At 42.4% G+C, this 14,647-nt stretch overlaps 1 protein-coding gene across 12 annotated transcripts in view; it reads right to left on the bottom strand.

The window, feature by feature from the left end:
• Positions 1-403: 403 nt before the first annotated feature.
• Positions 404-14,647, bottom strand: part of UBR5 (ubiquitin protein ligase E3 component n-recognin 5) — a 133,158-nt gene continuing 118,914 nt past the window's right edge. For all 12 annotated transcript variants that reach the window (XM_073632069.1, XM_073632073.1, XM_073632076.1 and 9 more), the window contains 11 exons: positions 14,503-14,608; positions 14,266-14,410; positions 14,030-14,160; positions 12,718-12,778; positions 12,204-12,379; positions 12,024-12,108; positions 5,448-5,603; positions 5,070-5,183; positions 3,189-3,333; positions 1,393-1,478; positions 404-643 (listed from right to left, as the gene is read on the bottom strand). In XM_073632069.1, the coding sequence (XP_073488170.1) occupies positions 431-643; positions 1,393-1,478; positions 3,189-3,333; positions 5,070-5,183; positions 5,448-5,603; positions 12,024-12,108; positions 12,204-12,379; positions 12,718-12,778; positions 14,030-14,160; positions 14,266-14,410; positions 14,503-14,608 (1,418 nt within the window). In that variant the 3' untranslated portion in view covers positions 404-430. The remainder of the gene's footprint in view (positions 644-1,392; positions 1,479-3,188; positions 3,334-5,069; positions 5,184-5,447; positions 5,604-12,023; positions 12,109-12,203; positions 12,380-12,717; positions 12,779-14,029; positions 14,161-14,265; positions 14,411-14,502; positions 14,609-14,647) is intronic.

Genomic DNA, 14,647 nt, shown 5'->3' with positions numbered 1-14,647 from the left:
GGGTGTGACAGAATACATTTTTGATTTTGATATCATTATTCCCTCCTTCCAAGAGTCAATGATAAAGCAATTTTCACAAAGGCAGCAGTGAAAAGTCAGACATGTTTAGAACCTTTTCCTGTCTGGGAAGAGACTATCACAGTGTTACTTCATCTTCCTCCTGTCCTTGGATTTAAAAGGAACGGTAACAAGCCAAACCGTTTGTCAGAAGACCTGATAGACTGGCCCACCAATAATTGTACTCAGTTGGGTTTTGCGTGACCAATTGGCGTTAAACGCCACTGCAATCAAAGCGCCAGAAAGTCCTCAACGCGACATCATGGTTGGGCAAAACTGTGTTAAAATTCATAAACCTTTTCGACAAATGGAAAAAGATCTAAGAAAAACATGTTTGCTAGATATATTACATGGGGGAAACGCTTTATTTAATCTACACAAACCCAAAGTTCTTGGTTTTAATAGCCAGTAATAATTTCTGTTTGAGAATCTGTTTGGAGGAGTAGAGGGGGACATACAGGCGAGAGATACAGGTGTTGGCAGTAGGGAGATGTTGGTCATCTGGCGGTCGTATGGTAATGGAAGGCATGGGCTGAAAACCTTCTTCACTTGCGGGCAAAGATGGGCTTGATGTCCAGAAATAAACCTACAAATATAAAAACAGACAAATCATTATTTGTGCAAGTGTGAATTTTGTTCACATTACAGGATTTCATATAAAACACTTGCCGGCGGCAGAACGGCTCTCCTACGCCAGATAACATACCTAGTGTGTGATGCGGCACGCGCGTCTGTGCTGTGATTGGACACAACACAAGCTGATCAGCAGGCGCCGGCCAATGGATGTCTGCCAGCACCCGCTGATCGGCGAGAAGACACAGAATAGAGCTCTGCCTAATTAAACAAGGCAGATCTCTGTTCTGTCAATGGGGATGTGATGGATTTTCTTTCCCTGCACAAGAGGTCTAGCTCTGGACCTCACTACAACATTCACGGCGATACCGCACATATGATGTGAACACGGTTTACCTATGTATGCGTTGGCACTTTTATTATCATCGCAAACATGGTGCGATTGTAATATGGTGTGGGAAACTTGCAGGGATTGCTGCGTTTCCCGCACTGTAGGTGTGTGAACCTCAACTAAGGGAGAAGAGGCCCATCTCCTTTGAGCACAAAAAAAAAAAAAAAAAACAGAAGAGTGGGGTTGGGATATAAAGGAGGTGCCCAGGGGAATGTGTCTTCAATTGCACCACCAGTGTCCCATCACTCAAGGTGCCAGCCTATAAACCAGGGTCTGCGAATACTCAGCTTGTGTTCTGTACTCTATGATTAGGATACAAAGTTACACTATCTATTAGAAACACAAAATAGTACAACGCGACAAGTACTTACTAAATCTTGCCGCTCAGTCATGCTCATCTTTTCAACAATTGACCAGAACCAACGCTTGAATTGCAAAAGCTTTTCTGCATTTTCTCCTGAAAACAAACATTCATAAATATTTTATTCTGTAGTAAGCATCTTAAATAAATTGTTATATAATTATTTTGTGATTTTTTTTTTTTACTGCATGTATATCTGTAATGATAAAGGCCCATTATTTACAGGATAAGGGAACTTGCACGTAAAAATAATGCAAATGTACTAAATTTACTCATATAAAACTTGCAAGTCACTAATGTCATAAAACAATTAGAATAAAGACCATAACGGTCTTCAACTCCACCTTAAAATATATCTTAAGATTCATTGACGGCTTTAAAAGATAGACCAAATAAATACCACATATTACCAGCATCCTTAAAGTGATTCTAAATAAAAGAATTTAAAATTGGGGAAAAAAAAAAAATACTTACCTGCTCTGTACAATGGTTTTGCACAGAGGCACCTGGGCTCCTCCACCTTCCAAGTGCCCCCAATAGCAAACCTCTTACTATGTGGGGTTCCCAAGCCACACGCTGTGTGTCCCCATTCTCTCACACAGTGTGGCTCGACCCAGCCCCTGCTCTCTCATTGGCTCACTAGCTGTGATGGATAGAAGCCGGAACAAATGGCTTCCGCTACAGTGTGAGCCAATGAGGAGAGATAGACCTAGGAGATCCGCTGCTCTCATGCACATCGCTGGATCGAGATGGAGCTCAAATATAAGGTGGAGCCTTTAGAACAAACAGCTTTTGTTATTTTCCTCCTTTTGTTCCTACAGGAGGGGTACTTCATGTCGGTAAGGACCAACAGTCAGCTCACAAGGAATAGGATTAAGCCAAAAAAGTAAACCCATACTTCATTAAGAACCCAGGAGACAAACTAAAACTGCATTCACACCTGAGCATATTTAGAAGTATAATAAGCATTTTACAGCTTCAGGCATTTTTGTTTAGCCAATAGAAAGCACTAGGAGGAAATTAGGGGTGGACAGAGCTGCTGTTTGAGGAGAAAACATAATAAAAGCTCAAATCAGGAATTTCTATTGAAGTCTATGGGGCCAAGAACACTTAATCTGCCAAAAAGATGCTCATGTACTTTGAGCAACAGGCGTTTTGCTTCAGGTGACAGAATGCTCAGATGTTAACAGGTGTCATTGAAATGAATGGGATTTGGCCTGTTGGGCGTTTTAGAGCTACAAAATTTCAAGCAGAATATCGCTCAGGTGTGAACGGGCCCTTAAGGGTATGTGAAGTCTAAACTTATTCAAAAAGTGGATAGAGTGATAAAGGTCAGCTTATTTTTTAGCAGTGTGTCCCCACTGCAGATGTGAGAATTTCACTTGTCACCAAAACAGGGATCCCCACTGGGAGATTTCTCCTCACCTCATATTCTGGTGACAGGGCACCACTGTGAAGAACAGGTGCAGTTTAAAATGAATCTGGCAAAAAAAAAAAAATGCAGCCGATTTGATAAAATATTTTAGAATGGCCCCTTTACACTGTGAGAAGTCGGGGGTGGGGGAGTACCAAAGATCAGGGCAAGGGTTGTGTACAGTGTACTCCTTTGGTTGTAAGGAATATCACAGAAATGTTTCCCTAAAAACTATAAAGTATTACAGGGGCACTTTTTTGCTGCTTTTAGTGGGTTATATCATAGCGGGTCAAATTTTAGTTTTATTATTGTGTGTTCACTTTATTGAACAACTAACTGTACTATGTGCCGAAAGGTTTTTTTCTTGATCAGCAATGTATGCAATTTCTTACCTGACTCATCGTTGAATGATGTAAAACTAATCAACATCTGAACATTAACTTCACCGCAGCCATTCACCAGAAGTCTGAAATCTTCCGCTGTTAAATCTTCTAGTGCACTCTTTGGAATTACATCTAGCAGTCCTTTTCTCATTGCCTAAAACATACACAACAGCAATAAAGTAACAGAAAGCACAATAATTGCTGGCCATAGATTGCATCAAATAAAAAAAAAAAAAAAAAAAAAAAAGGAAGAAGTATATGCCCTAGATCAGTGGTCTCCAAACTGCAGCCCAGGGGCCAGATGTTGCCCTTTACTTTCCTTTTTCTGGGCCTTGGGGCATTTGTCCTCCCACGGCTACAAAACATACAAAACACTATTCCTCCGACCGACACCAAAGATGCATGGTTTACTCCCACTAATGCCAGGGCAATTTCTACTACTTGGGAGGGGGATGCAAACAAGCGGAACTTTTCCTTTTGGATGAAGTTCTGCTTTAAATTTTTGTTCTTGGGTTATGTTTTCCTTAAAGGCAATGTAGCTTACCGCACCTGTGGTTGTGAGCGTAATTAGATATTAAGGATCAATCCATATATTAAGACCCACAAAGATAAAGGAAGCAACTCTCAAACTGGTCACACTCACCTTAAAGTGCTTGTAAAGTCAGGTTTTATCTTGGACCCTTTTTACAATTGTGTGACCTGAAAGTCGCACGATTTTGCCACGACTTGAATGGCTGTGTAATCTTCAGGTCTATGGCCCTCAAGTCGCATTAAAGTTGGACCAAAGTAGTGCGGGGACTACTCTGAAGTCGCACAGATATGAATGGTACTCATTGGAAATCATGGGGTATGACTTGTCATGCGACCCTGCAGTCCCAAAAGTGTGAAAGGGGTCTGAATGCAATCTATGCATTAAGATAAAAAAACCTGTGTGCAGCAGCCCAAATACTTACTTAAGCCCAATTCAATGCAGCGGTGTTGCAAGACAGTCCTGGCTGCCCAGGACTCTCCCTCATTGGCTGAGATGGCAGCGCGGCGCCACTGGCTCCCGCTGCTGTCAAAGTCAGTGAGCCAATGAGAAGGGGCAGGACCGAACCACAGCTCTGTCTGATTGGGCACACAGAGCAGCGGCTCCGGTGCCCCAGAGAAAGCTGCTTACTGTGGGGGCACTCAGCAGGAGGGCGGGGCCAGGAATGCCAGCGAGGGACCCAAGGAGGATCTGGGGTGCTCTGTGCAAAACTACTGCACAGAGCAGGTAAGTATAACAAGTTTGTTTTAAAAGAGAAAAATAAAAAAATAAAAACCACAGACTTTAGTATCACTTTAAGCTACAGTACTTGGGAGGTTGGCCACCTGTCACTGATACACACAGACATCCGACTATGTTAGTCTTTGCAGTCTGTTGTCTCCCTCTGTAAGTATGAGGTAGACAACAGGGAGTGAGCAAAAATCCACTCCTAAGAAGGGAGATTCACTTGTGTAACCGTTATGGGGAAAAAAAAAGGAGTTTCCACTAAAGATTTATCACCAGTCTTTCCATGACAACACAAAATTTTCAAAATTCGATTCTCACAGAGACAGAAAGTGAGGCGAAATCTTCTAAATAGGGGCACAGACAGCAAAACTAACATTGCAGTGTTGTTAACCCTTCCCTATGCTATCCAAAAAAAAGGTAAAAAAAAAAAAAATTTGGGCTGGAGTAACACAAAAAAAAAAAAAAAAAAAAAAAATAAAAATGATACCAGTTGCAACTCGCATACAAATTCAATTTAAGAACAGACCTACAGAACCTATCTTGGTTTGTAACCTGGGGACTGCTTGTATTTTACAGTAAAAAACGAAATTGGTCCTAAGAGTGAAACGTTCTACGCATTCTCAAAGTAAACTTACATGTAGAGGCTGTTCTGCTACTACCAGCATCCTATGTTCAGCATATTTTCTTACATATTCATATACATTTTGAGGGGTTACAGGGATATTTACACCATTGGGAATGAGCTCCACCTGAAGAAAATAAATGAACTTTAGTCAAAGGTAATCTGAATAGGCATACACAACCACAGATGTATTAAAGTTTACCTGTTGTGTTAAATGATTTAGGAGAAAGAAGAAGAAAAAAAGTGTGGGGGGGGGGGGGGAGAATGGACCTTGCATAATATGGCAAATCTTGGCCGTTTTCGCAAAGTAGAAAGTTTCAGGGGAACAAATGATTTGCCGTTATACAATACATACAGTTTAAATGGTCAACATGCATAATATTGTTCATACCTGTCCTCCACTCTCCTCCTTGCACAGGTCTATAGCGAACGCCAAGTCCATTGATGCAAACACAGCATCTGCATCTGGACTCTGTGAGGCGAGGATGAGCTGACGCAGACTTTCATACATCACGTGATCAAAAAAAGCAAAATCATGCCAGTTCACCTACACAATGATAAAAGACAACACATTTGTAATTTCTATAAACATTTAGGCACCATACAACATGGTTATTTCTTTTATTCATGTATGTGGATTTGTGTTCCCTTTAACTTTTTGTATCAAAAATATATTTTTATGATGTCATTGTAAATGTTTGAGTACCATTTTCTTTGTGTTTCTGGGGACCCAATGAGGAGTGTCTCTAGTTGATTATAAATGCTATTGCATGGATTGTACCCCTATAACCCCTTACTGACCCCATTCATTAGAGGCTCATACTTTACCGTACAACATTGAATGAAGACTGACCATATAACACTTCTCCCTAATATAGGAAGCTAGCAAACCAAACTGCAAATAAACGTATGCTTCGATACATATAGGGCAATTTCACATTAGTGCTCCTGTTGGTGGTGGACATTCGCCTGTTCCTATGTCATCATTCCCTCTCTGGCTGAAACCCTGTAGAAACTCATTGTTAGCAAGAAAGCAGCAACAGAGTGACACTATTTGTCTGGACAGCTAGGAAGCAACTCTAAAGAAACTGCCACTAGCAGGCCCAACAAAACAGACCCGAGGACAGCCTATAGCCCAAGAAATGCCTTAAGGACCAACCCTGGAATTTGATACTAAATGTGGCAGAGCTCCCTAATTAGGGGAACAGCAATAGGACCAAAGGACGACAGTCAGCTTGATGCTCAGGACCAAATAGAAAAAGGTCACCACTAGAGGAGAATGACTCCAAAACAGAAGGAAACAATGAAACCTGGAACAAGCGAGAAGCTGATCAACCTGAATTTCAGTGTTGAAGACACAGCAGCACATAGATGGTGTCCAACAGAGACAGTAGCAGGAGACCTACACGAGTCAGGATCCAACGAGACAAGGAACCCCTTTGCTCTGAAAGTCTAGTAAGCATCCCTGAAGAAAACAAATCTCCAATGAGAGAAACCACCTGGATTTGCAGAGAAGAATTATTACCAGCCACCTGATGGGGAAATCGAGTGATCACATCAGAGACTACCCAGTCCAGAGAGTTAGATTTGTTAACAGTCTAGATCCACGAGGAGTCTAACAGCAGACAAGGGTTTAAAGTAGACCAAGGGGAGATTAAAGGTGCAAGGTAGGCACGAAAAGGGTAACACCCTTCATAATAACACGGGGCCCAAAGGGAGGAACTAGGTTGATTGCAGTTGACAGGGAGTTTCCAACACTGAAACCCGAGTCAGATCTAGCCAAATCTTGAAGATGTTAAGCCCTTCAGGGAGATCTTGGCCACTAGAATCCAAAATGCCACCCACTTCACTGGGGGTTGTCCAAGTATCCCACAAATGGGGTGTCAGGAAAAGGCACCAGGCCCGAGAAGTAGTATGGAGGACACCAAGAACACAGAACCTTACAAGGATGAGTGACAAGTAAAGCTGGTCCTAGCTGACCTACTAGGCCAGAGGGCTCCTCTGGAGTCAGGATAAGGTAAGACACACCAGGTATTACCAAGGGCCTCACATGCCCCAAGGGCAGGGAATCTTTTGGAGGAATAGAATGGTGGCCTGGATAGGACACCGCTATAGAAGCCAAAATGACACAGCAACTGGAGCAAAAAGGTACGGGGTGAATTGAATCTGGAAACTAACTTCGACCAGAACAGAGTCTGTAAACTTCTCCATGCCAAGCTAAACCTAGTGACCGAAGGTCTCTTCTAAACTATCCCTGCAACACTCAGTCCTACAGGGTCCAGTTGCAGCACTCCGATGGCCATGCCACATAGCTGCTAGAGCTTGTCTTCATTTGCAGCTATGTAGAGAAGATTCTTGATTGGAATTAAAGGAAAAGATCAAAAGTAATGCTTGGTACACACAATGAGATTATTGGACGAATGATCGTTTGGTTTTTTTTGTATGCTAATCTTAGATCGAACCTGAAGAGTTTACTAAAGTCATGAAAATTCTCGAACAGAATAAAAAATTCAGAAGTTATGTCATGTGTTGTAGTGTATCTGTATTGCATTTTCAAATGAAAACTGGACTGATCAAACGAAAAACAATTTTTTTTTTTTTCGTGCATGTCTGATCAAATAATCGGATGTACTGTCCTGATCGGCTCTTGAAAGATCTGCACCAACGATCAGATCATACGATCGCTCCGAAAATTGTATTTTTCGTACGTTTTTTTGATCGTGTGTATGGGGCTTTAGCAAAATAAGGCACACAGTATAGCTGAACAAAAGATGATCATCCTTGGATACGCAGGTAGCAGAAGTTATCTTGGGCTGGCCTACAGCTGTGTTTGCCAGTTGTAGGCAACTGCATAATCCAAAGGGCAAAATACATCCTGTTTTCCTCAATGGATGAGAAAGAAATGTAGATTAACCACTTGCCAACTGCTGGGCGTCCATGGACATCCTGGGACATCCTGGGACATCCTGGGACATCCTGGTGGTATATCTGAATGATGCCTCAAGCTACAGGCATCATTCTGATACCGGCGTTTTCAGCTGGAGATTTCCTACAGCATAAGAATGATCATAGCGGCTGGTCAGCCGCTAGATCATTCTTATGGGCGGCGAGAGGGGACGCCCCCCCCTCCCCCCCTCTGGTGCTTACATCGACTCACCTCTGCGATCGGTGAGTCGGAGAACGGATCTGCCGGCCCCGGATGTCCACCATAGAGATTTCTGGCGGACCAGATGGTCGCCGGAGTCTCTATGATCGTTGGAGGCCGGGTGCGATGTTATGACGCCACGCTCGGCCTCTGCATTAAAAAAAACGGCGCCACCTTGGCTGTGAAGTGGTGATTTTTTTTTATTTTAGGCTTCCCAGCCTAGAGGCAAGATGTGGGGTCTTATTGACCCCATATCTCACTGTAACGAGGTCCTGCCATGCCATATTCCTGCTACAAGGGATATTTACATTCCTTGTAATAGGAATAAAAGTGATCAAAACATTTTTTTTTTTTTTTTTAAAGTGTCAAATTAGAAAATTAAGTAAAATTAACAATAAAAAAACCCCCCCAAAAAACACATTTTTTTTTTAAAGTGCCCCGTCCCCGTGTGCTCGCACACAGACGCGAACGCATACGTAAGTCCCGCCTTCATATGAAAACGGTGTTGAAATCACACATATGTGAGGTGTCGCCGCGAACGTTAGAGCAAGAACAATAATTCTAGCCCTAGACCTCCTTTGTAACTCAAAACATGTAACCAGTAAAAAATTTTTAAAGCGTCGCCTATGGCGATTTTTAAGTACCAAAGTTTGGCGCCATTCCACGAGCGTGTGCAATTTTGAAGTGCGACATGTTGGGTATCTATTTACTCGGCGCAACTTCATCTTTCACATTATGCAAAAAAATTGGGCTAGCTTTACTGTTTGTTTTTTTTTTTTAAAAACATGAAACAGTTTTCCAAAAAAAAAACCACGTTTGAAAAATTGCTGCGCAACTGCTGCGTAAAAAAGTTGCAATGACCGCCATTGTATTCTCTAGGGTCTCTGCTAAAAAAACATATATATAATGTTTGGGGGTTCTATGTAATTTTCTAGCAAAAAAATGATTTTTACATGTAGGAGAGAAATGTCAGAATTGGCCTGGTGGGCAAGTGGTTAAGCACTTCAGTATTAGCCTGTGGTAGTTTGACAATCATACGCTACTGTGCCCAAATAAATTTTCTTCATTTTTTTTTTCCCCCCCCCCCCTCACCTTCCAGGACGGCTAAAGGAGCATGGCGTGGAGACACTGAGGACATGCTGCAGGGGTATAGTGTGCTAAAAACGCCATTCTAAGTGCAGTTTTTCAGTACAGCAGCAGTCTTCTCTACGGCCATTCTCCGCTTGCTTCATGGAGCTTGAGGACAGGTCTGAGGATGGAGCATCCGCTCGTATTGAACCAGCGGCAGCATCAGGGTCCCATACTATCCCCAAGGTAAGCCCTTGTCTGTGGATAGTCTACAGCAAGGGACTTTTTTGTATGGAACCTTTTTTTTTATGGTCCTTGTTTCTGCTTTTTTCTAGGCCAAACCGGTGAAGAAGAAATGTGGGAACTGTAGGGCCAGGCTTTCTGATAGTTATAAAGAGCTATTTTGTGAGGATTGTATTCCACCCAGAGCTAGTTCTGAGTCTTCCTCTTTTAAGGAGTTAATGACTTCTATGAAGGAAGTAGTGGACTCCTTTCGGTCACTTAATGACAGGGTTACAAGTCTGGGCTCTTCCTCAGCGAGACCCATAGCCCAAGACCCTTCTAACTCTGCCAGGTCCCTTCCCTTGTTAGTATCTGAGACTATTAGTTCACGTGATACCTCTGATCTGGAAGAAGGTGAGAATCCAGTTTCTTCATCGGATGAAAAGTCTGCATCAGAGGAGGATGCAGGTAGCTCATCTAAGTACCCTTTTCCAGTCGGAGTGGAAAAGGGGCTCTCTGTCAGCACCCTTAGGGTTCAGATTGCTGCCCTATCTTTATTTACAGAGAGAAGACTAGCGGAAGATCCCTTAGTCAGGAGGTTCCTTTTAGCCAAATCTAGACATACTCCCAGGGTCATCAAACATGTTCCTCCCTGGGATCTGTCGTTAGTATTAAATGCACTAACAAGGGCTCCTTTCGAGCCTTTGCATGAGGCTTCCCTGAAAATTACTTCTTTGAAGTTGTCCTTCCTTTTGGCTATTACGTCAGGGCGAAGGATTTCTGATCTAGAGTCTCTTTCCTGCAAAGACCCCTTCCTGAGGATTCTTGAGGACAGGGTAGTGATTAGACCTGATCCTCTCTATTTACCCAAAGTTTCTTTCAACTTTCATAGGTCCCAGGAGATAGTCCTTCCTAGTTTCTGCACCTCTCCCAAAAATGCAGAAGAGGAAAGGTTTGGTCTTTTAGACGTAAAGAGGTGTCTTTTGCTTTACCTAGAAAAGACCAGTGGGTTTAGGAGTTCCTCCCAACTGTTGGTTTTGTTCAGTGGCCCCAAGAAAGGGTCCAAAGCATCCAAAAGTTCGATTGCTTGGTGGATTAGGGGAGCTATGAGGCATATAAAGCGTCAGGTCGCACCCCTCCTTCTAGAATTAGGGCCCATTCAACGAGATCCATGGCCACATCATGGGCAGAAAGAGCGGGGGCTTCATGGCAAGAAATCTCTAAAGCTGCCGTCTGGTCCTCCTCTCATGCATTTGTCAAGCATTATAGAGTTCGGATGCTTTCCAGCCAGGACCTTTCCTTTGGTAGGAAAGTGCTTCAGGCTGTCGTCCCTCCCTAAGGTATAAAATCTTGCTTATCCTCTCAAGTAGCTGTCCTGGAAGGTGAGGGGGGAAAACCCCCGTTAGACTTACCGGTAACGGTATTTCCAGGAACCTTCCAGGACAGCGTCTATATTCCCACCCTATTTACCTGGTGGTGGTATGTTTTATGGTTTCTGTTTTTTCCTCTGCTGAGTGCACCTTTGGTGGAGGTTACTTGATCTTCTAAACAACTGAGGGTCAGAGGAAAGGGAGGGGCCCTTTAAATTGTATCTGATTTGTGTTTCCTGTAGAGGACGGAGCCAATCATCTCTCAAGAAGCTGTCCTGGAAGGTTCCTGGAAATACCGTTACCGGTAAGTCTAACAGGGTTTTTTTTTAGTCATGTTTTCAGTAGTATGTAATAACCATTGTATTTTTTTCTTTTTACCTATATTAATGGAAAAAGATGACCAAACTTTTGGGAGAAAAATAAAATAAATGGTTTCTCTTACCTGCTGCTATAGCACATTACACAAAGATACCAGAACTCTACAAAACCCCATAAATTATCATTTTTATGAAACGGACACCCCAAGATGATTTAATTTTTTAGAAAAAACCATACTAGCATTGAGGGTGTTAAAACATACTGCTTGGTAATAGTGAACTGGATACATTAAATGTACAAATTCTAACAAAGGTGTTAAGATACAGATCACATACAGTGAAAATGGAGATGAAGGGGTTATGTATAGATGTGCAGGATAAAGAAATGGGTTAATAGACAGGTCACTGCAAGGACAAAAATAGGGTTGAGATATACTGGCAGGGAAGGGGGTGAAAGTGTTAAAAACAATCCCACAACATTGGGATCTGCTGATCTGGAACCAATGAATGTGTGATTAATTCATAGTTCCTCCTCTGTAAAAGGAAGGGGTGAGCTCTGCAATGTAAACATAACGCTGGTTACATTTGTGATCGGGGCGATCACACAGTACAAAGCAACTCAGATTTGCTTGGCACATTGAGCAACAAACAGCACTGGAAAAATAAGCATCCACTTCACCGTTCATAAAGAAATGGAGAGAAAATATGAGAGTAAAGGGACGGGGTTCTATTTTTCCATGTGGGCTAGAACATGCAATTTTATTTAGAACAGGTGTCCTATAACTTTATATCAGTATTTTAGGTTCGAGAATTTATGGAATCTGAATATTTCACAAAAGACTTACTTTTCTGCCCAAGAGAACCTTTATAACCTGTCGGCTTAATGTGATCGGACATAGTTCATTCTGCAACAGGCACAGGCCAAGGATCCTGAAACAATGAGATATGTTCTATCATATATTCAAAGAAAACTGCAATTGTAATTTTCATTGACCTGACATTCTACTAATAGCCAAAATGTTTACCTTCCAATATTCCGGAAACAGTTTAACCGGGCCTCTGTGTTCTTGCCTGGCCTGGGACTATAGAATCCTCGTTTACCAGGCTGATAGAATAAGGGGGCGTTATCATCACCATCATCCGTATCCGTTAGCTCCATATCAACCACACTGCGGCTGGATCCATGACGTTTACGGTTTTCCTGCAACAAGGAATTGCAGTTTCAGAAACAGTCCGTAACTAGTGACAGATCTGCAACATCTGCTGTGGTTCAGTTAGTAACTTGTTGAAACCCGCAGCCAGGTGAGTGTGGATAGTCGTGACTGCTAAGCATGTAACAAAGCAGTGACAGACTGACAGCGGCCGCAGTTGTCAGCCAGTGTTCAGATAATTGCACCCTCTGCAGATTACTTTTGAATTTAGGGACAGCTGATCATCCCTGGACACAAGTTCCCTATAAACTATCGGCAGTCGCAAGCATTACAAGTGTCAATCTCAAAAAAATCCAAGAATAAAATATTAGCAGTAACAATGGCTTACCTGCACTTTTTCAGATGAATCTAACAAGCCAAGATCAAGTATACTGTCTGCTCCATTTTCCCTAGAAAAGAAAGACTATCCGGTTACATTGTGTTATTATCCCCCTAGGCCTAGAACCTCATAGTGAGGTTGATATAGGCATGTTGATATAAAGTCTGTAAGAATGACTCAACGCCACTATTGCCAGCTTTTATAAGGCAAGAGTCAAAAAAGTGCTAACTAAATCCAAGTCTCTAAACTAAGGGGATTTCCCTCCAATTACTGCATGTTGTGTCTATGGAACAGGAAATGATCGTAAATCTCCCTGATATGACACCGCTAACAAATAGCTGCATGCTAGCTGCATACCTTCATTTCTTTTGTAGCCCTAAGCTTGGAGTTTCTGTTTTTTTGTAAATATAAAAACATGTTTTGCTTTAGACATATTTTATCCACCTTAGCTCCATGAACAGGCCGTTTTTTGCTATTTAGCACTGCGCTACTTTAACTGGTAATTGAGCAGTCATGCAACGCTGTACACAAATAGAGCTTCTTTTGGTGGCATTTGATTACCACTAGGCTTTTTATTTAAATTCTATTTAAAAGAAAAATGACCCAAAATAAAAGTAAAGATGTATTCTGCTACATATCTTTGGCAAGAAAAGTCCCAATAAGTGTATATTGATTGGTTTGTGTGAACCTTATAGTGTCTACGAACTATGATATATACTGGATTTTTTTTTTTTTACACTACTACTGGCAGTGATCAGCGACTTAGTGAGACAGATTGCATGCTGTGCTATCAGACACCTACTTGCAATGGATGGGAACTGACTGCCACTGATATGAATACAATGATAATATACACTGTCAACTGTACTAATGACACTGGCTGGGAATGGGATAACATCTAGGTTGATAAAAGGGTTAACTGTGTGCCTAGCAAGTGTTAGGGTATTATATGCTGCTTTTTACTAATAACACAGGGCTCTGGGCTGTGATTGGATACAGCTGATCAGCAGGTCCCGGCCATGAATCATTGGCCGGGACCTGCTGAGATACTACCGCTGTGTACAATCACAGCAGGTGTTAGCGGTGGGGGGAGCGTATGTATGCACCCTAAACCCAGAAACAGGCAGTGATGTACCAGTATATCGCTGTGCCTGTATGGGCTTGCCCGTCCACATTACATTGTGGGCAGTCTGAAAGTAGGTTACATTTAGATTATAGAGGAGGGTCCCTACAAAGCCTCTAATTTTCAAGCAATACAGGACCACAGAGTCTAAAATTGTGTGTCCGTGCATACGCAACAGTTTAGGTTATCAAGCGATACCTTCCATGTGCGATAATCAATTCCATAGCTTCATCCACCCGGGCTCTCAGAGAGTCTTCGCTGGCCAGCAGCAGTAGCAGTTGGGCTGGAGACAATTCTAGCAGCATACCAGTAATTTTACTTGCAAAGGCCTAAAATAAATAAATCGTTATATGTTTCGGGTGTGCCAGAAATGTTTATAATGTATGAATCGAACATCACAAAGCAGTTACAAAAATTGACAAGATGTCCCTTACAGGCTGCATGGCTTGTACACGTGGATACAGGCGCTCCCCAAGAGCCTGTCTGTGAGCTGGAAGAGGATCCGGATCATCACTGGGGTTCCCTTCAGAGGCTGGCCTAAAAGGCCTTGTGTCAATCGACAGCTGTCTCCTGAAATCTCTAATATAAAAACAACAAGCATATGCGTTAAGTGAAGGCCGTATGAAAAACTACGCTATTGTTCAAGGGGAATGTGAATAAATGGAACAAACCTGTCTCTGTCCCTCCGAGATCCAGCTCTTAAACCACTGCTTCGTCGCATGTCCCGTTCTCTTTCCCGGTCGCGCTCCCCTCGATTTCTTAGCCTCTGCATTAAACCTTTAATAGCAAACATTTTGACTCAGTAAAATGAGTTTT

Source organism: Aquarana catesbeiana, linkage group LG05, assembly GCF_042186555.1.
Source record: "Aquarana catesbeiana isolate 2022-GZ linkage group LG05, ASM4218655v1, whole genome shotgun sequence".
NCBI lineage: Eukaryota > Metazoa > Chordata > Amphibia > Anura > Ranidae > Aquarana > Aquarana catesbeiana.
Note: the sequence above shows the minus strand (reverse complement) of the source record. Positions and strands in the feature narration are given on the sequence as shown.